Below are 22,503 nucleotides of genomic sequence, written 5' to 3'. Positions count from 1 at the left end.
ATGCAATTTCATGTTTGTTTATCTGAAGACTAAACTATGGTTTCTGCATCAAGGAGTCACCTTTAATTCTCAAAAATAAAGAAGTATCTACAGACTAAAAATCTGTTTAAGTAGTCCTTAAGGCCTTGAAATGAATACTGCAGAGCTACTCCTTAAAAAACAGACCATCAGAACTTCCTATGAGAGATCATGCACTGTTCAGACATAGCTATCAAGGACTTCGTAACTACTATTTCATTATCTGAAAAGGTTGAAAAAAGGTTCTTTAGATTTGTTGTTAGCAAGAAGAAAGACACACCTGCATTATTACCTTCTAGCAACTTTCCTGCTCCTTCTAAACGAGAAGTAAAAATATTCCTAACAGCAGCTTCTCACTTCTTTAGCAATAGCTACTCAGCAGTCTCCCTGCTGAATGATTTGCTAAATACACTGAGTGAGAAAATTCTGCTCCTCCTATATGAACAAAGCCCTGAGTTTGGCTCCAGATCTTGAAAGGACTCTTTTACAGTAACCATGACAAATAATATACAGCTTCCCCTTCTACTTCCAGTGACAGAAGCTCTAAGCCCTAAGAGAAAGCACTGACTCCATGAGCATACATGCCTATCCACACACCTATGCCCATTTAGGAATGCAATCAACATTCTATTTAGTACTTTACCTATATCATTCCCTTGACTGGAGAAAGCTGAACATTCCAGCAGAAAATACAAAACTTCATACACAACCCATCTCCCCAAACAATTATATTATTGGTTTTCAAAGCAAACTTAAAAAGAAAAAGGAGAAATTCTGAGCACTATATTTAATACTCAGAGCACAGGCAGACTTGGGCTCTGAAACCTCAAATACCATGTGTCCCAACTCAGAACATCTACCTTCTCCCTTACATGGAAAGTAAAAAAAACTTATTCCATACCATTAAAAAATAAAGTGTTAATTGCTAAAAATATTTAAGCTCTCCTTAAGAAGGGAATCTGCAAGTTTCTCTGTTAGTTTGATAAAGTAAATCACTGAAAATAACAGATTAATAAATTTCTAAATACTGGGAAATAGGATCCTTACAAATACTTGATTCCTATAACAGAGAACAGTAAGACTTAGTGATCTGTGAAACTATCTGAAGAATAAAGACAGTTGAGAGCATACACATACTTTGTCCTCATCGACATCTTCAGCAGATGAACAAACATCCACCTGGAGACCTTTTTTTGCCTAGAAGAAACACAAATTATCTTCAATTCCAAACTGAAATAACTTGGAAATAGTGAACCAAACCAGGGCTTCATGAAAGCCAGGCTGAAATGCCAATCTTACCAAGAACTGCTATCTTAAAATGGCAGTAAGCCACAGGGATTTCTGTATTACACAGATGTCTTCAAAATTTCACAGTTGCAAAGCATTAAAAAACTGTGCTAGCCCTTTTTATTTAAACAATTATGTTTATATTGGGCTAATTCTACAGTCTGTGGTCGAATCATATTTAACATATACAATTAGATACATCATGGCAGGGGGTTGGAACTAGATGATCTTTAAGGTCCTTTCCAACCAAACCATTCTATGATTCTAATTCTGATCAAGACAAAAGCACTGTGCTTTTCAGCAAGCAATCTAATATTGGTTACTTTACTGGAATCAAGAGAGCCACAAAAATCACACAAGATAAAATGTGCCTGCATCGGGATTCCAGAGTTGAGGGCTGTGAGAAGACCACACAGAGATAATTGTGCAGGTCTGTACAAAGTAACCAGAACCTACCACTTCTGGCTCATCTCTGGCTCTGTCTGAAGTGCTGCCGCAGCAACGAAGTAAACATTGACCTTAAACCCGATTCCCTGTCTTCCAGGAGAGGAGAGGAAGCCTTGAACCTAAGCTGGTTCCATGTTTTCTCAAAGCAGTGTATAAACCAAATCCTTATGTAACACGGGCCCAATGAGTAACTTCAGATAAAACAAGAAGTCATGTCCAAATCTTTTTTGATTCAGCGTGTTCTTCTGGCCTCTTTCCAGGGCACTCCACAGTCTCCCTCCTACTAGGCATGCTATTGGTACATCTAAGTTAAATTATCTTGAAATATAGTTGATGGCACTCCTAAAAATACTTGTAGGACTTTATGACAGGTTCAAAAAGTATCTTCTGTTGACATTTTAAAATAAGAATGAGTTAAGGGTTTGCTTTGCTATTAGTGTTTCTAGAAGAAACCTGAAAGAACACTGAAATCATAAATACATGACCATAATCTAGTTTATTGTTTGTTCTGTAAACAGTTTATACAACTTTAAAAAAAAGCAGCTATGCTCCTAATAGAAGCAATACTAAAATTAAAAATGTAAATAGTGTGAAAACCAATCCAAACTTGCTTTTTTAGAGCAAGAATATGTCCAAAGTCCTGAATATTTCTGGAAAGTTTATGTATATTTTACACTGCAAGTCTAGAAAGTGATTCTGCATATGCCAACAAACCAACTACATGATGACTTCATAGAACTTACTCGAATTTGGTAAAGATGGTGCCAAACTAAGCTACTGCAAGGAAACCTGCAGGCATAACTGAAGAGATGATGAACTAGAACACCAAATGTGTCAAAATATTTAGCTGGGACAGTCAAACTTCTTCAGAGTAGGTAGTGCAAGGCTACATTTGGAATTTGTGCTGAAAACAGCTGATATGTTTTCTTACTGCCAAACAGCACTTGCACAGAGTCAAGGCCTTTTCTGCTCCTCACTCCACCCCACCAGCAAGGGGGCTGAAGGTGAACAGGAAGCTGGAAGGGGACACAGTCAGGACAGCTGATCACAACTGAGCCAAGGGATATTCCACACCATATGGCATCATGCTTAGTATGTAAAGTTGAGGAAGGAGCGAGTAAAGGGGGGGATGTTAAAGTGATGGCATTTCCCTTCCCAAGTCACCATTACAGATGATGGAGCCCTGCTCTCCCAGAAGTGGCTGAACACCTGCCTGCTCATGGGAAGTGGTGAATGAGTTCCCTGTTTTGCTCTGCTTGTGGTCATGGCTTTTGCTTTGCTTAATAAACTATCTTTATCTCAACCCATGAGCTTTCTCCGTTTACCATTCTCATTCTCTCCCCATCCCACCAGAGGGCAGTGATTAAGAAGCTGTGTGGGGCTGAGCTGCCTACTGGGGTTAAACCAATTACTCAGTGGCCCCAGATGTTAATACTATTTCAACACTTGTCTACTCCTTCCTATGTGCACATTTAACCATTAAAATATTTCCTCTGAATTATGTACCAAGTCTACACAATTAGTTATCTGTAACAGACATCAGCTATAAAGCAGGACTTGTCCTTATTGATGAAAACCAGTTCATGCAATACTGTGACTACACAGTACTAATTAGTAAAATAAGTAAATAAATAAATAAATACAACATATGAAATAAGGTAATCAAACTAGTTTAGGAAATACACATATATAACAATCTCAGAAAAGCTACATTTTTAAAAAATATAATAAAACAAACCTCTTTAGCATAAGACTGTATCGCTTCAGTAGTTTCTATTTTTCGTTTACATCTCTGCTTTACAGAAATACTATTGTTGTCCAAGTCTTGCATAAGTTTAAAAAAGGCTAATTCATTAAATAACACTTCAGAGATCTCCACAAGAAGATCCTCCCCACAGTCTTTTAATTTTCTACCAGCAAATTTTGCCAGTGAATCCTGTGAAAAGAAATAATTCTTCAGTTTTTGAAACAGGCTTTCAAACTTCAAAGACTAAGTATTGTTCATATTCCCAGTAACTCAAAATTAGTTACGTATATAATAGCTTGTATTTTTTTCAAATGTTTTAGTGTCTTAAACAGATTTTAAGAGGAATCTCTAGTCACATAACACTGGGTTTAGTAAGCTCATGTTTTAAACTGCATGCTTGTAGAAAAAAAAAAAAGGAGCAAACTACTGATTTTCAGGAATTTACATAAAATATCCATGAAAAGCATCACCAGAGCTCTCCTTGAAGACAGCCACAGGCCAGGGATACACCTCTCATTATATGGCAGTGACGAAAAAGCAGTTCTGTGCATGGCAAATCTTAAATTTTGGGAAAGAAGATAACACCTCATCACTGTATCAAAGGTGAAGGAGAACTGCAGCTATGCTATTGAAGCTGTAAAATACAACTTCAGGGAAGCTGGTTAGTGTGTTGCTCATTAGCCAACAGCAGTGAAAAACTACTAACCTGAAGTATACTGCCAAGCTGCTTATGAAAGAACTTCACAAATTCTTTACTTTCATCGTTTTGTTGTGTAAGAGTCAAGACCATACGTCTTACTGATGTCAGTAATTGAGAAGAACATACTTCATCCATGTGTTCCTAAACAAGTATCACAGAATGAGCTTAGTTATCACTTCAAAAGAAAAGTTAGCCATCAACTGAAATACTGACACTAATTTATAAAAAAAATCACCTGTCCAGTGAAGGAACAGCACTCCACAAACAGGTCCTAATCCATCTCACAAAGACCATACTTCTCTAATGACTGACTGGTCATGACACAAAGCTTTATTTTTCCAATATTATATATTTTTCCAATACGAGTACATGCCATCTTATAATGTTTAGACAAACTAAGAATCTTCATATACTGTGGCTGTGTATTAAAGTGTATGCTAAGATATCTACTGTTACATGCAGCTTTAAAATTGCAAGCAAAACAGAAGTCTTCAGGCAGTGCAACTCTGGCATGGCAACAGTATTCAGTTTTTAAACCTAGTATCAACCGAGAACCTTATTACACAAAGCTAAGCTTATATACTGTGCCTACTATAAAAGGGAACAGGGAGGTGACTTAAGCATCTTAAAACTCAATCTTCTCTGCTCTTCACCTCGCAAAGATGGAACTGTGACTATTTCTCCCTCTTTAAAGCAGTACATTTCTGCTCTGTATTCACAGAAGTTGACAAGCTCTCAACAACTTTAAAGACATTTGTAAACTTAAGAAAATAATGCTAAAAATCAACAACTCAGAGCTATTCTTTAAAAATATCTTGTTACCTTATATGTAACAGTTTTAATCAGTTATCTCAGTTCTCTTTGCTGAAAGGCAGCAAATATTTCAGAACTACATTCTCAAACATTCCTATTTGCTCCAAAGCAAGCAAACTCTATTCTTTTTGATGTCAAGTCCACCAGCCCTGTGAAATCTAGAAACCTCACCATTTCTTTCTCCTACTAGAAGCTCCACAAAACCTTTCTGCGGAAGAATTCAGTTTTTACTTCATCATCAGCAAGGTCTGCAACTTATAGCTGTTTCTAAGATGCAAGTGATCAATTTTAAATTACATTCTTCTGTCCAGTCATGGAAATCTTTTTCCTATTCTTCTAATTCACACTATATTACAAAGAGTTCTTACCTTCAGAAAAGGAATAACCTCTTTCATAATTGCTTTTATCTGCCGGTCAAGCTGCTGAGTATCTATACGAGGACATGGAACAGCAGAAACTTCACTTGACTGTGGCACAGGCTGACATTCACTGGTACCTGGACCTCGTTTTAATTTTAAAAATAGGCACAGTTAAGACATTCAATATTACTATTAAAGAAATATCAATTTCAAAAACATATTTTCCTTTTTAAAAAATAAATTGTATTTCCTTAAGTAGGCAAATATCCTTTGAAACTTAGCTAGGTTTTCAATATAACTACAGAGGAAAGCAATTCAGCCAATTAAATGATTCTTCATAGTCAGAATAATTATTTTCTAAAACTTAAGCAAAATATGTGTATATGCGCATACCTTCTAATTTAGCAGTAGAAGCACCCTGAAAATTACTAGAGCAGCCCTCAGAGTCAAGGGTACTTTCAGCTTCAATTTTCATACGCTCATATTCCCTCATCCAAGACAAAGCTTTATCTAAGTGAATCACTGTGTTCCCTATATTTAGAATAAAAACATTTTTTAATCTATATAAAAAGTTTTCAATTGATAGACAAGTAAACAATTATAAAAATTAATTCAACGCCACAAGTTTTGAAATCTACGTATAATTGTAGTTGAGTTATAATATCTTATTACACACTGTGATCAACTTAAAGTGTTTCACAAGAAGCTAATTTATCTATATTTTGTTTCAGAAAATATGATTACACACTAAAAATCGAATAACAGTGTACTACTAAAGCACAGAGAATCGCAGGCATTTTGGGAGGGAAGGAGTAACACAACACTAAATCACATCATTCTTACCAAGGTCATCAGTGGCAAAGGGTTCAAAATTTGAAGATGTAGACATAGTACTCCCATTGTCTGCATCATTTTGTTCACAATCTTGACATGCTTCTGTAGGAAAGTTCTTGCCGAAAGTTTCCTAAAAAACACCAAACAACTGAATACAAAGAAAGAATGCACCATACTCTTAGAGATGTGTCAACAAGCCAGCAATTCTCTTCAGCCACACGCTGTGGTATCAAGACATGTCACCAGGTGGTCTGACTAGAGAAGAACCTTGCTTTCAGGATATATATCTATCAGGTGATTCTACCATATCTCTTTCAAAGACTTAACTATAAAACTCCTAAGAAACTGTAAGAAGGCATCGATGATTTCTTAAATCAAAAAAAGCAAAAATTTTTGGAGAATCTTGTGATAAGTACTTGCCCCAATCCTACGCAGAAAAGGATTTGGGCTCTTTCTGAATATCAGTTTACTATTTACATCCCCCTTCATGTTCCATTCATTCCTGACACATCATTCATTTGCAGCATCAAGAATCTTACCATATTTTATCACTTTTGCATAAGGATTCTTTTGCAACTATTTGTTTAGAAAAGTCCATACTAATTTCAGCAAATTCAATCACCAGTATGAATATTTCAGTAGACAAGCAAGCGCATAAACTGAAATACAGAAAAAGCTGCCAGTAAACCAGCTTCTGAATTTGAAAACTTACATCATCTGTAGAGGCAAGGCTTTCACTGGGAGTGAGCTCAGAGTTTGATGCCATCCATGTTGCAGAATTCAGTGATTTTGCGCACTTCCCTTTTTCATTGTTCTCTGATAAATGTCTGGTTACTATATCCTGGAAAAGGTAATAAATCTATGCTGTAAAAAGGGATCTAAGGTTTGTTGGATTCATACACAAGATCAACAATTTTGTGCATACCTGTAAAGCATACAGAGCCCTTTGCCTCAGATAATCTGTATTTAGCAGCTGAAGCTCATGGAAAAGTTCAATAAGAAAGTGGGGACGAGACTCATTTTGTGAAATAAGAGTTGCCACTTCAGAATAAATTGTGTCTCGCAAAGCTTCAAACATAGAAAGATCACTACCAGTTTCTGCAGAAAAAGAAAGGAACTTGTTAAGTCTGTGACAGGCATCCATTTGAAAGACAACTGCCTATCAGGTATGCAAGTTACAGGTACACAAATTATATCTCAATCATTGTAGATTCCATTATATAGCTGCTTTTGTAAAGCTTACTCATGTCCTGAAGAGCAAATATTTAAACATTCTGAAATTATGCAATCTTTTATGTACAAAATATAATATAAGGCATTCATAGGAAAAATTTTCTTTATACTTCTCAACGATACCTTTAGAAAGTACTCTTTTTTATAAAAGAGAATATTGTACACACCACAATGTTGCTTTCAGAATAGGTATTCAACACTGAAAATCGAGTTTTAAGATATTTCACACAAGATAACCAAAAGTCTCAAGTTTATACAAGTAGTCCACACTTTTGCGACACAGCATTGAGAAAGCTCAAGACTGAATTCAAGAAAGCCACTCCTTGCCACACAAGCATAAATGCTACATTCTCATACGTATCTAGTATCACTCCTGAGTTCACATAAAACCTCCTACCCTTAAGCCCTATTACATAGGTATCAGAAGACAATGTATTCCTTATCTCTCCCATTCCTTTGAAAATTAGGGATTATCCTTGCATCACAACAATTATTACGTACATAATTTGGAAAGTGCTGAATGGAAGCAAAGTTAAATTTGGAAAACTCAGCTTAGTTTAACAGATGTGTATTTGTTAGTATTCAAGTTAATGAAGTTATTAGCAACACAGCAAACATTACTGTGCAATATGATTATCTGCAAATAGTTTACCAGTATTTTTAAGCAAAGGCAAGATTTTCCACCTTTGATAGAAGTCACCATAAATTGCTTCCCTCCCCCACTAATAAAACATAATAGCAGCTTTTAAACATACTAAAAATGCCTACTAAAATTAGGGTTTTTTTGTACTATCTACCTGCATATTTTCTATTTGTAATTGTTACTATCAACAAAGTGGTAAACACATTGTCCACAATGTAATTGGAAGTAGTTTGTAACAGTGCATTTCATGCAAATTACAACTAACTTCTCGTCTTGTTTATAGGGAAGGTGCCGCAATAGCACTAATCTTGAACATCTGCTAAACAGTGAGTTATAGGACCAAAGCAAAGAGAAGAAAAAAAAAAAGTAATAGGATATTGTTGAAGCTAAGCAGTGAATGCATTACCTGGCACTTCAATGCATGCATTTCTGTTAGACTGCTGCAGAATTCTCCTAGCATGCGCTGTAGGAAAGTGGGGATAGACAGTGATAAACACAAAAATGCGCACCAGAAATAAAGACAGGGTCTATACAAAACAGCAGAAGGAAGACTGCTTAGTTATCCAAACCACATCAGAGCTGCTTATTGTGAGCACTTGACCAGTAAAAGCTATTACACATACTAATAAACAGCTCTTAGTGTGGACACAGCTACGCTGGCAAAGCTGGATATTGTTCTGTGACGACTAAAATTTCTACATCGTTCAAACAAAACAAACACACTGGCAGAACCTAAAAAGACACAGGAGAGTATTTTTATGATCTAGATATAAGAAAAGCAGATGGCAAAAATGTAAGGGTTTATGTGATGTTACATGGTTGAATTTGAATTATATTTGATGGAGCTCATTTAAGCATGAGTAGAAAAAAGACATGTATGCAGTACAGGATGTAGCTTAAACACTCAACGAAGTTTCATCAGTTGTGCCCTTACCTTCCATAAAATCACCAACAACTGGGCAAGACTGGCTACATTTTTGCTTGTCTTACAGTAACAGGTTTGTTTCTAAATTACTTTTATCAAGTACTTAATCTACAGAAAACACACAAAAGCAATCAGTATCAAACTTTTTACTCACTTCTGTGTTTGAAGCATCCTTAGAAATTGAAATGGAAAATCCACATGCTAAATATACAGTACTGTTTTCTTGTCAAAATACACCACTTATTAAATAACACTAGCAACTAAGTATGGAGGTATTAATAACACTAGCAACTAAGTATGGAAGTCCTTTACTCAGAGTTCAGAAAACAATTAGACATTTAGAAAAGAGTACCTGAAGACATTTCTGTAGATCTACTGTATTTAATTATTTTTTCCAGCTGTTCCCGATTCCTTTTGCTAAACACCTTTGCATGAACCACCTCATCAGACTGCCTGCTTTTAGTGCTCTTGCAGGGTTCACACACACTAGAAGCACTTGCACTTTCATAACCTAATGGGAGGAAAAGGAAAAAATAAAAAAAAAAAGCTTACAAATGTTTTGTTACTCTTAAAAATTTGTTCATGGGCATTCTTAAAAATGCAAAACACCAGTGATGTTTCCTAGCCAAAAATTTTCCTCTGTACACTGAAGCCATACAGTAGTACTAAATGCTTAGTGACTGCAACAATACAACTATACATCTTGTACTGTCCTCCTGTTCTCATTCAGTATTTTACTGAAGCATATCTTTCAGCAAACCATTCAGTTTGAACATGAAGACAATGAAGATGTAACCAGTTCCTGGTTACTCCAGATCTTCATGTATCTGCATCCATGATCCTTTCACTATCGTGATACTCTAATCAGGTATGCTTTCTGTTTACTGAAATACTAAAAAACCTTGTGTAGTTACATTATGTAAAATGAACTCATATTTCAGTAACTTATTTTCATTATTATAGGTACTATTTATGGAGAGCAAACTTTCTGGGATGTAACGATTACAATCCAAGCTGAGTTTGCAACAGTATTTAAGATTACTTTACAACCTACCAGTATTTTTAATTCTGCCTTTTAGCTGAGAAGAACTCTTCCTCTTATTCTTTGATTTGGGTGTTTTATCTTTTGATGCCAAGCTTGCTTGTGCTGATGCTTTTCTAGACCTAAATGTTTTTGTCACAGTCGTTGGGTCTACTGGATCAGGCATGCTACTAAAACTCTCCAAAGACTCTTCATCAAACTCTCTTCTCTGGCTCATATCAGACTGATTTTTGTGACCAGAAGCAACATTTTGTACTGAAACTGCAAAACCTGCTCTCAGCTGAAACTGATCATCTTTTTTCATTTCCTGGCTATCATTAAACCAAGTTGATCTTTTTTCCATTTCTTCTTCAGGTTGTCTATGACTCCTTCTGTCAGAAAGAAAAAGAAGGACAGACAGAGCTCAATATATCATAACCTAGTCTCTCAGATAGAAACAGCATGTATTACCAGGCCAATAGTTTATCCATAATGCAAGTTATCTGCCCTTGTTAATTAGGCACCAACTGAACATTGGAAAAAAAAAAATCTAGAGAACCCTTTGAAGTTGCAAATTACAGAAATTCACAACTATCACTTATTTCAACCTATTATAATCCTATTACAATAAATTCCCTCCACAAATGATGAATTCCCACAAGCCCCAGAAGAGGGAGAAGAAAGGGAGGAGAAATTATTAAAGGACAACTGCACTTTGACATTAAATACCTTTGGTTTTCTGCTCCATTAGAAGAACTGCTTTCAAAAGGTTTGGGGAATGCCATATACTCAGTTTTACCAGAAGCATTATTGTCTAGAGGATGTTGTTGCTCCTGCTGATCACTGCTGTGTGGGGAAATATTGTGTGCAAAATCTCCAAAACCAGAAGGGAACACTGGATTATAGTTAATACCTACAAAGTAAACAAGAGAGTCAGAGGATCCTACCTCATTTATTTGTTATAAAAGTCCAATTCGAGACATACTGTGTGGAAACATAAAATTATGAAGCAAAAACACAGTGGGGAAGTAAGCAAGAACTGTTTTCATAATGAAAGCTCCATAAGAATCAGAATTTATCTTAAATGCAGGTTTCGAACACTACTGAATACTACAATCCCATCAGTGGAGATAAAGGTCCTTCAAGAAATCCGAGTAATGAGCTCCTATAAGTGAAAGTAAAAATAACAGTTCCAAAAAAAGTCAAAGTTCTGTCTGCCTGAATACTTCAAACACTGTCAAATTTACAAGAAAAGTTCCAATGGTTCAAGTATTTATAGGGCCAAAAAAGTCACAGATTCAAAATACTTAAATTTTAACCTTGAAATCCTTATGGTATTGGCAAACTGAACATAGCTATTCTTCTGTGCAAGTTCCATATAATTTAACATATGTTCTCAAAGTAGAAAACAGACTTTAGAATCTGCAATCTACAGTCTAGCTCTATGCCTATTTCCCGGCATCTTGAAAAGACTGATATATATTAAGACAGTTTTGGCAACTTTGGATTATATAATAAAATACCTATTTTTTTTTCCATTTCAAATTCAACACCAAAAGTAGATTTGATAATGAGATTAGGAATACCGTATCCAAGTCAACAGTTACTTTGCAGTTCTGATGGGAACAAAAATTAGTTCACACATTCCATTTACAGGTATATAGAACAAAAATGAGTGTTGGAAGTTCTAAGAAAAACAGAAATAATTATCAGGTGCCACTTTGAAATCAGAGAGTTCACTTAGCCAGAACACTATTAAATGACTGCTGAAGGTATGTAAATGCTTCAAACATTTGAAACCTTAACTTCATGGAGTTGGTATTTTCAATTGTAAACAAATTCATATTGAGAAGGTCTTGCTTTTCATACTGAATTAAAAACATACAATTCTTCAGGAATAAACGTTAAATTTCTGCTTAAGATCATCTCAATATAAAGGAAAATTTACCAAATTTCACCAAGTTCACACTAAGATTTCAATTAAATGAGGGAATGGAAGTTTTTGAAATTCATATCACTTTTCAACCCTATAGTAATACTCACCTGGAGCAAAGGAAGAAAAATTAGTAAACCCTGGAACATTGATGAGGTTCACAGGTTGGGGAGGAAAGCTGAATGGACAGAAAACAGGAGATGGAGGTGGTGGTGCACTACTGCCTCTCTCCTTTCTTGATGGCTTCTCTTGACACTGTTGTTCTTGCTGGCGCATAAGATCATTTAACATTTGTTTCAGCCTTGAAAACAAGAAAAAACAACGACTTGGGAAAAAAGAAGAATGCTAAGGAAACACTGTCAATTTACACTAAAGTAATTTGAGCTTCCTATAATTTCACCTGCACCATGTAATGTATGTACAGAACTGCTCCATTCAGTTAATAAAAATAACTTCAAGAAAAAAATAACTTCTCTTTAAGCTCAAGTGACAGACAGGCACAGGATTAAAACCAACTGCTCTGTAGGAGTGGTCAAGTTTACAGGTTAAACATTGTTACAAGAACAACAAAAAACTGACTACATTCTAAAGAAATAAGCATGCTGAAAAGGAAATTTCAACAGAAACAACCAAATACACAAAATATTTGCAGAACTGAAGTTAATATTACTTTAAAAAACTGTATGAGAGGACAGTTTTATACCACTTACCAAATACAAAGCAGAGATATAGAGCTTGAACTTCCATGCAACGATTAAAATGACTATTACAACTTTTTTCAAAAAAGATCATTTGTTCAGAAGGCAAAAACAGGACATCCAAATGAAACGTAAGAAGCATAAATTCTAACTGACAACACCAAGAAAGGACAAAAAGCTGTTTTGCTCTCTATTACCATTAGAATCCAGAATCTTGCCAGGTAGTCCAGCAAAAACTACAGACACAAAGTGTATTCAAGGAAAGCAAGCCTAAATCAAAAAAGCCAAATAAAGCTATCATAAAAGATTTTTGGAAGAGCTGCCAACTTTTGGTTCTCTTGAAGGAGGATTACTCAAAAAGAACCTGCTCAAAGGTGTTAAAGTAGTTTTGAAAAAAAAAAAAAAAACAGAAATGTTGCACACAATTTCAAAAGCTTGAAATCAACTTAAAAGTTCAAAAGTCTCATATTTAATCATTATTTGTAATCTTTTATTCACATAACCATGTTCCCTGTTACTGAAGCATTTCAAAATCCATAGTTAAGCACTAATACAGTCAACAAACCTTTGGACATTATTCTGCTGCCAAGTCAGTTGAGTGTAACACTGGTTTAATTGATGCATAATAAGATGTACTTGTGAGGATGCAACATTATGTGGCATCATACTGTATGGGCCTGTAAGCAATGTCTGTAGAAGGCAAGAGAGGGTCTGTGGAAAGAAAATACATAACAGTGACCAAAGTACCAAAACCAGAAGTCACTGCTAGGAAAGATTTAGGGGAAAAAAAAAAAAAGACAAAGTAAGAACAGCAAATCAACTGCTCTTCATATCTACCTGCTGATCCTGCATCAAAGTTTGACAAATGCTGACACTAAATTCATGCTGTTTCTTCAACTGATTGATCTGCTCTTGCCATTGTTCCTTTTCTTCCACATAAGAAAGTTCAGATATCCACCGAAGGTTCTCCTGGCGCCGCATACTTATGTTTTGGTGTTGCCCGGCCTTAGACATTGGACGGTAATTCCCATCTGCTGAAAGAGGACGGCAGTTTTTCCACCTGGGTTGGAAAAAAAATGAAGAATGAGGAAAAAAATCCAACATTTCAAACAACTTCTAATGACGCGTCCATTATTCAAATTACGTTTCAGTTGTACGTCAACAAGTCACTTGGCACAAGCCATTTGAGTGTGACAGCTAATCACTCCTGCCATTTTGTCAATCCCACATTACCCTAAACAAATAGAAAATAAGATCTCCCCAACTGACTATCGCTGTCAAAAACAAAAAGCGCTTATGATGTTTCTGGATTTTTTTTTTTAGTATTGTCCCTTACTGCTATATAATATGAATCCAGGTAAGAACAGAAGTCACTAGCATAGCACATTAACAAGTCCAGCCCCCAACTAGAAGGCCACTATCTACTGAAATTATTTTGGTATCAAAACCAGAGAGAATATCTGAAGATATTTACATTACTTTTAACATAGCATTTTCATTTAGCCACACAAAACTTATTAAGGAAGAAGTCAATCAGGTAAGCAAGAGTTAAAAATATTCACAAGACTTGAAAAACAGTTTCCAAAGCTACAACAGCCAACAATTTAAAAGGAAAATTTCAGAGTTAGTTTAATTCTCTGAACTACTATTTACAAAGAGACTGATCTATATGACAGCAAAAATTTCAGATCAATTATCTTTTAAGCTGATCAAAAATACACAGGAACATCAGGAGCCTCTGCCAGACAACTGGAGAGCTCAATGGCAGACATTTAATAAGACTGAAAAGAGAAGAAATAACCAAATTAGTCATATGCATTGCAGCTACAAAGACTCAGACAAGAAAATGCCACTACTCACACCTCCCTAGCATGCAGAAAGAAGTTTCCCCTTCCTGTGTAAGGATGCCTTATAGTTAATGCTTCTTCTACCCCCTTCCAAATATACTCTGACAAACATAAGATCAACAAGTATTGCTACAAACCTATCCTTGTTTTCTTTAACAAAATAGGCATTTTCTGGTATGTTGTTATTGGGATAAATAGAGAAGCTGTCATTCAAACTTGATGCATCTTCTTCCTCTTCTTCTGCCTGACCAACTCCATCAGAGACATAACCGTCTTCATCTCCATTCTCTTCCTCTAGTGCACACTGGGTAGAACCTCCCCAGGTAGCCATTGTCCTAGTGAACATCGCAGGGGCGAGGGGAGAACAGGGATGTTTGAAAAGGAGTGGGTTTTTTTTTAAGTTCATGACACATTATTAAAATAATCTGTTGACAATTACACGTCTGTCTATCTGCAATTAATCAAGCTGCACCAAAATGCATTAAAACATTATCTCACCAATGCAAAATTAAACTTGTATTCTTCTAATACTGGGACAGTTAAATGAAATTACTTACTGTCTTGGAAAAATACTACTTTATTATAAATGGGACAGAGATGAAGAACAATTATTCTTATCATTTGGCATTTTCCATTCATTTTCTTCTTCTTAGGTAACTTTTATCCACTTATAGAACAGGAGAGATTAAATATGCTGGAAAACCCCACAAAACTGGCAACTTGCCAACTAACAGTCACTTTCAGAAGTCAAGAAATTAATTTACTGCTCTGCTATATCATCATATTCAGTGCTCAGACAAACACAGGAAATAGCCCCAACACTGACATCTCACTAAACAGAAGCACTCACTGCTTAACACAGAGTGACTTTTGCTCTTACTTTTCTGTCTTATTCTGCTGTGAAGTACACTGAGCTTCTGATCCTTCACTTCTAACAGATGCAGCTACAGTAGATACTGTTTCTGCGAGCTCTCTTCTCCTCTGATCTTCAGCCATTAAAGCTTCAAGTTGCTTTCTTCTCTGTCGCAGTTCTTCTCTTAAAATCTCATGTCTTCTCATCTCAGACCATAACTTTTTGAAGTAAAATGGAAGAATTAAGAGTATAATGCTACCATAATTTTCAGAAAGAGTATGTAATATCCAGATCATTATTTAAGACAATTTTGGAGGAAAAAGGGAAGTAAGATGCACTGAAGATAAACTAGGTTTCAAATACTTCCATCATTTTCTTTATGGATGACTTGTCTAAGGTATACACTATCAAACGTTCACAGTAAAAATTCAAAATTCATTCAGCTTACACATTAATAGCTGGCAATAACCACTCTATTTAGGGAAAATTGTCTTGCCAGTTCAGGTCAGGATTTCCCTCTTTCCACAAACAAAACAAAGAAGTTATAAAAGTTTTGTTAAAATGGCTACTACTCCACTCCCCACACCAAGTACTTAAAAACATGTCCAAGTCACCTGGAACTTTTTTAAGTCACAGAATATCAAGTATGAAATACCTCATTGCCTACTGTTACAGACTGATCACATAAAGGCTTGCCAGCTGTGTTAAACTCATTCATGGCTGGAGTCAGTGTTGCTTGTGAAGTCTGTCTATTTGCTGGGCACTTACCCAGGTCAGCTGACAACTAGAAGAGAAAGCAAAATGGTAAAATAGAGCATAATAGCTTTCTAAAACTTACCTGTGGCTAAAATAAAACACAGTTGAGGTAAGAAAAATCAGTATTCCGGGAAAAGGGACGTATTTTTGAATCAAGTCTAAATACTTATTTCAGAACTTAGCTAGGAATCAAAACAACTTAATTTACGTAATATTATATAATGCTCTAGTTGCACAGGTATTGATAATTTACTGCTCACTTCAGAGAAAGAAATTATTCTTCAAGGAGCATGAAAAACAGTACAGCACTGTATAGTTAAATTTAAATGCAAGAAAGTGCTGATCATGCTTACTGTTCTGAAATCACAGCAAATGATTACTAAGAGAAGTGAAGCAGCAGTGACTGGCAGGTATGGACAGACAAATTTCAGGCTAAAAATAAAATAGGTTCTCTATCTTTGAAGACTACATCAATCACTGAGCAAGAACAGTGAATGACTTCAGCAGAACTCTTCTCTGGGTTTAAAAGTCCACCTGCTTACAGTATACAAGCATTACCAATTTTAAGTTTTTTCAAATTTTTATAGAGAAAAATAACCTGTAAGATATTATTTTTCGTTGCTTAAGAAAGCAAAGAAATACATTCTACCTACTTGAAGGTCAGGACAAGCTTTCTGTAACACTTGAATTTTTTCTTGAATTTCAATTAGTTTTCTTCTTTCTTCTTGTAACTGCTTAAGCTCCCGTTGCTGCTGCTGAAGTTTAGCTTCATAAAACTTCTCTCTGTATAAATAAGTTACCCACATGTTACTCAGTGAAAAGTTGTCTAAAGCATGACTACCATCCTTTGACAAATAGGTTTACCTTGCTTTTTCGTTTAGTCGTACATCTTTTTTTAACTTGTTGGTACTAGGTCGGACATTGTTTGGTTGTTGCTTTGTCTCTTCCATCTCACCCAACAAGTCACCAATATTAGATGCATTTGCAATTGTTCCTTGAGCTTCTGAATCATCATCCTGAAATAATGTCAGAAAGGCAGTTGGACTATTTTCAAGTTGACACAAAATGTAACTAGTTTAATTTGTCAAATTGATTTTTTCAAAACCAAGTAGTCTGAATAGCTTTACTTTTAGTTCAAATCATGAACTGAGAAGTTATCACCATGGCATCATGTCTTTATGCTAAATTAATGAGAAAATTTAAAGCTATAAAGCTCACACTACTGAAACTTCCACTATAAATGCAAGATAATTTGTCTCATTCTAGATGCATAAACCATTTGCTTCTGACTCAGTGGACAGAAACACACAAGCATATCAAGAAAGAAAGAGGGAGGCAAAGGGGAGCAGGAGACTAAGGTGAACAAATCTGCTTAATTACTGCAGTCATAAATTAAATATTACTATTAACAACTTAAAATAACAAAACTACTCCTGAAAATTAAATCTAAAATATTTTAGAGAAAGTCTTCTAGATGGTTCTCTACTCTGGTTTTTTTTAAGTTATTTCTCTACTTTCAGTCCTCCAATTGAAAATATGAAAGCTGTAGCCACTGCTGCTTTTGTTTTCCAACATGATAATTCTTAATACAGACTCTGTTGAACAGGAGAGATCACCATCAGTGACCAACTATGCCACAGCTCATAGACCTACAGTACCTTCGCTGAGCACATACAGATAAAAAATCTTATAAATATGAAGGAAAGACTGAACACGTGCCATTAATTAAGTTATTAAGGAACCTGTTGTATCATCTCTAATTCCAGTTTATACCACTGTACAGTTAACATCTCTATGGTGATGATATAATTTCTCAGATACTGAGAAATTTTTGATAGGAGTAAAATCTTGAAATAACAAAATGGCGTTTATACTGTTGCTATTGTAAAACGTGTGTTCTAATTGAGATTGATTTTAAAATTCTCGCATAAAGCTTCTACATTTCTGATACACCTACGTGTACTCAGTATGCAGACGTTACACTAGATGGTGCTCAAATATGAGCATTCTGTAGAGATATTATATCTGTGAAACTGTACTTCTATTTTTTAAAAATTAGCATGAGATATTCTAAATTAACAACACTTCCAATTCATAATTGGCCCTCAAAACTCTAAAATAAACAAAAAACACTGCCCCCAGCCAAAACACCCCAACTCAAACATGTTGCAACATCCAAAGATTTTAATGAAAAACATTTTTCTTCACTGACTGAACAATGCCATAAAGCCTACAGTTCAAAAACCTAAACCTGCTGAATATTCACTATCATCTTAAAAATGTAAACCAAAATTATTTTTTAAAATCTTAGACTTCTTGTTTCATATTTTGTAATCCACTGCTAAGGTTAAATATTAAGGCCATCCTTAGGTTAGCATCCCTCAAGAAAATTCCAAATTTGAACTTCAGAAGTACCATGCTTAAGTTCAGAAGAATTAAACAGAATCTCTTTTCCCCATCCTAAAAATAAGCAGAGTATTTTTCCCTATTAGAAGTTACACATTACATGAAATAATGAATGCTACATTTTTGTGTACAAGTTTATATTTATAAAATACCTGCACCATAGCAGCAAGGTTTTGTAACCGTCTAAGTTTCTGTTTGGCAGCTATAAGCCTATTGATCTTCTGCTCAAACTCAGCATCTCCAGCAGCATCACCCAGGCTGCTTCTGTGACTAGACACAGAATCTTCACTAGCTCTGTCTTCTTCCACTTCATCATCTTCACCTTGGGGTAGATCAAGGTCTTTGTCATTCTCCCTATTATGACAGTCTAGAAGCAGGGAGAGGAGGAAACAAAACAGTACCAAAGACACATTATTGAACCCCTGAAGCCCACTGAAACTACTGGATATTAGAAAACTATCAGCTTAATGATTAGACTCTTGAACATTTTACTCATCACACAAAGTTCTCCCAGATTCTGTGCAGCCATCGACTTTATTTGCACTAAGATGTAAAATTAACAGAAGATTTTAGAACATACCTAGAGCAGAAGACATCTTTAGAGTCCTTATATTAGCAGCAGATCGGTTGTTTATTTCACAGTCTGTATTAAGATGTCTTCCATCTCTGTTATTAGTTCCACACTGTACATTTGAGTTGCTATTTATTTCACTCCAACTACTGATTCCTTGAGGGTTTCTAGGGTAAAATAAATTACTCATGTTAACTTTTTAAGAACTGATATGGATACAATTTTACTTCAGCCTTTTTTTACCTGGCTTTTATAGGAATGTGTCCCAATCATTAAAATAAAAAAAACACAACCCCATATAAAAATCAATCCAGACATTTGGAATTTTTCAATATTCATCTCTCCAACAGATTATCTTTTGAAAAATAATTAGAAGCAGCTATAAATTATTCCCTGCTAGAACTACAATAACACAAGAGACCTTCAAGTCCATGTCTGTATTATAAAAGCTTTATATGATTCATAGCTAAATGAGTATTCATTTCTGCACAGTGAAGATCCTTGATGCACACAGTTGCCTTGTTAGACCATAGCTGTAAATATCTCTCTAAACTGAAGTTTGTTTTTACTCCAATTCCCTAGTCTAGGACTGTAACTTTCTAGTGGAATTCCATACAAATAATTCCATGCTTAAATACAAAGGAATTACGGATTTTTGAAGTCTCTTATAGAAGTGATTTTCTAAATGTTAACTCTAATCTACAAAAATAAGCTCCCCAGGATAAGATGATTATTAAACACCTGTGTAACACAGCTACTTCATTTTAAAAATTGGCAATTTAATGTAAGCACAGATTTAAGTTATTTCTGGTTACTGAAATAATGTACTGCAGGTTTCCTGAAGCAACAACTCAGCTACAAAGATTTAGGATGACAAAAAATACAACGACCTAATATTTGTAACAGGCTGTGGATCCTCGTGTTCTGAATCACTTTCTGATTCTTCTGTTTCTTCCTCCTCCTTAGTGTTTTCATTTACAGCATCTGTCATCATATCAGATGTTTGCTCATAGTAGTGAACTAACTCACGTAACTCGTTCAGCCTCTTACGAACCTCATTTAGCTTCCTGAGGGGAAAAAAGAGAATATTTTATATGCTTTGTCGTATTAATTGAATCTACGTAGAGTTAAAAAGTGCACATACAATTTAAAGTTCTTAAAGTTTGCTGCCAGTTTCCTAGTTGTAATACCCTTCTGTTTGAAGCTCTGAACTCATTCGATTGTCTTAGACCACTTACTAAAGAGTTTGTAGTACTAAATTAAGTAGATTAAGATATGGAAATGGTAAAGTAACAAATTACTCAAAATCACTAAAGCACATTATGAAAAGAAATTAAAGAACTTTTACTGAAGCTTTTCTGTTGGATTTAGATTGTCATCCTCTTCACTCTCATTTTGAGAAACCAGGGAATCAGGAGGATAGGGAGCAGATGCCAGGCTATTTGGTTCTCCATTGACAACAGTTACTATGCCTACAGGACCAGAAGCAGCTGAAGTTGTACTTCTTTGATCAATACTCCTTTGAGGAGAACCTGAAGCAGGAAAAACTACAGGAAAGAAATACAGTTCACATGAACAATTTGCTTACCTGAATTATATTAAAATAACTACAGAAAATATTACCAACATACAAAACAGCAGTTAATAATTTTTATTAGAAAGATTAAAGCTTTTTTCTTAAGTTTCATGGCATGCAATGTCAATAGGCAGGGAGTAATAAGGTATCTGTTGCAAACAAGATTTCAGTTAGTCCCTTTTAGCTTTATCAAATGTCATAAGTGAAAGCTCTCATGCTGTGAATCTGCCCAAGGCATTCTTTTAAGGGTTTATTTAAAGCTGAATTGCTCTTTTTTTTTTTTAAATTAACATTTCAAAGTTGATAACAACAAAAACCCTAGCAATTTTTTCACCTCTACTAAGCTCTTTTGTCCATATGCTGTGGAAAATAAACATGATGTTTGCTTCTCCCAGCTATACGAAATCATACCCAAGTACATTATATGCATTAAGTATGTGCAGAAAAATGAGGGTATAGTAGCGTGACTATTAAATCAGCACATAGTCCTCCAGGTGCAGGCTTCCAGTGCCTCATTTCTTAATGTTAACCACAGCACACTGTGGTCACCCCTCAGAAGTTTCCAGCTACAAGATAAACCTCACCAGTATAGATGCATTTCCAGAACTAGGAAGTGAGAGCAGCAAGTAGCCCCACATCAAGACATTAAGGAGAGGACAAAGCCATCTAAAGAACAGGTCCAAACCCTTGTCCATTCAGACGGTTAAGGTCCTCTGGAATGGCCTATGATTGAAGTCCTTGCGACTAGTACAGGAGAAAGCCTTTTGACAGTGGATAAGCAAACCCCATAATGCTGTAGAAGTACTAACATATGAAATGCTGAGTAAATAAATGCAGATGTACTGTGACAAAAATACAGAAAGTTCAAGTTCGTATGGTAGTCTCCACAAGCCAGACGTGTTACAGACAAGCCTTGAAGAAAAAAACCCCTATCATCACATCCTCACATTAGTCAGCTTTGATGTTATAAACCAAAGTGCCAGTAGAGAAGACACTCATCAACAGTTGTAGAGTTCTTCATTAAGACAGAAACTTATACAGCATTAAAAAACATTTACATTAATATCGCCCCAGCACAACTTTATCACCTGCACTTCATTAACCAATTGCAAGCTGAAAGACCATGTTACAAATACGCACATTAAAAAGGCTGTATTCTTGAAAAAATACAATTCTGCCTATATTTACTTACAGGAGGAGTTATTTAGATGTTGGTCACGAAGAGTATGAAGTTCTCCCAATAGTTTGTCCATTTTTTGCTTTTTACCCTGCAACATTCGCATCTTGTTAAAAAGCTGAGCCTTCTCATCTGACTGGTGTTCAGACATGGAAGAGTTTCTGCTTTGTGAAATCTCTCTGGTAAGTGAAAGACTTTCTGCTTGCCTTCTATTATCTGGCACAGATTGTGTCTAAAAAGAGTAACTTCATTTTATTCAGAGTACTATGAAAAAAGGTAAATAAATTCTAAGAAACAAAAAGCCCTCTTATGGGCTTGCTGGACTCAACACCAGAATCAACACCAAAACAAAGAACATCATGAAGGGAAATATATTGAAAACACTTTAATGATATATCAGTTATATACTGAGTTAATAATTTTACTGCAATATAGAAAATACTGCTCTGGACTTTCACAGAAACCTGTGAGACAAAGCATAGCTCAGTCAGCTAGTAACCCTTAAGAATACAAAGATGCTGATTTTTCAAGTTTGGGGGAACTCTGATTGCTTCACTAGCAAATGCAGAGAAACGAGCAAGACACATTTAACTGCACTATTAAAAAGGTTAAGAAAAAACTGATAATGGCAAAACTGATACAGTGCAGTCTAAGAACTG

The 22,503-nt window shown here is 35.4% G+C and overlaps 1 protein-coding gene across 25 annotated transcripts in view; it reads right to left on the bottom strand.

The window, feature by feature from the left end:
* PCM1 (pericentriolar material 1) overlaps positions 1-22,503 on the bottom strand; it is a 40,976-nt gene that overhangs the window by 5,226 nt on the left and 13,247 nt on the right. For 7 of the 25 annotated variants that reach the window (XM_051790234.1, XM_051790235.1, XM_051790233.1 and 4 more), the window contains 25 exons: positions 21,860-22,076; positions 20,440-20,638; positions 19,979-20,158; positions 19,101-19,258; positions 18,673-18,887; positions 16,979-17,130; positions 16,768-16,897; positions 16,014-16,142; positions 15,386-15,576; positions 14,643-14,840; positions 13,496-13,718; positions 13,224-13,369; positions 12,071-12,261; positions 10,757-10,940; positions 10,061-10,419; positions 9,359-9,517; positions 8,488-8,544; positions 7,131-7,303; positions 6,918-7,046; positions 6,215-6,335; positions 5,765-5,902; positions 5,381-5,514; positions 4,206-4,340; positions 3,491-3,688; positions 1,156-1,215 (listed from right to left, as the gene is read on the bottom strand). In XM_051790234.1, coding sequence (XP_051646194.1) covers positions 1,156-1,215; positions 3,491-3,688; positions 4,206-4,340; positions 5,381-5,514; positions 5,765-5,902; positions 6,215-6,335; positions 6,918-7,046; positions 7,131-7,303; positions 8,488-8,544; positions 9,359-9,517; positions 10,061-10,419; positions 10,757-10,940; positions 12,071-12,261; positions 13,224-13,369; positions 13,496-13,718; positions 14,643-14,840; positions 15,386-15,576; positions 16,014-16,142; positions 16,768-16,897; positions 16,979-17,130; positions 18,673-18,887; positions 19,101-19,258; positions 19,979-20,158; positions 20,440-20,638; positions 21,860-22,076 — 4,176 coding nt within the window. The remainder of the gene's footprint in view (positions 1-1,155; positions 1,216-3,490; positions 3,689-4,205; positions 4,341-5,380; positions 5,515-5,764; positions 5,903-6,214; positions 6,336-6,917; positions 7,047-7,130; positions 7,304-8,487; positions 8,545-9,358; positions 9,518-10,060; positions 10,420-10,756; positions 10,941-12,070; positions 12,262-13,223; positions 13,370-13,495; positions 13,719-14,642; positions 14,841-15,385; positions 15,577-16,013; positions 16,143-16,767; positions 16,898-16,978; positions 17,131-18,672; positions 18,888-19,100; positions 19,259-19,978; positions 20,159-20,439; positions 20,639-21,859; positions 22,077-22,503) is intronic. The other 18 variants (XM_051790236.1, XM_051790248.1, XM_051790250.1 and 15 more) reach the window with 14 other exon arrangements.

The sequence above is a fragment of the Manacus candei genome, unplaced genomic scaffold (genome assembly GCF_025592945.1).
Source record: "Manacus candei isolate 608988 ecotype Guabito, Panama unplaced genomic scaffold, ASM2559294v1 h1tg000028l, whole genome shotgun sequence".
Taxonomy (NCBI): Eukaryota; Metazoa; Chordata; class Aves; order Passeriformes; family Pipridae; genus Manacus; species Manacus candei.
This window is presented reverse-complemented; position numbering and strand designations above follow the sequence as displayed.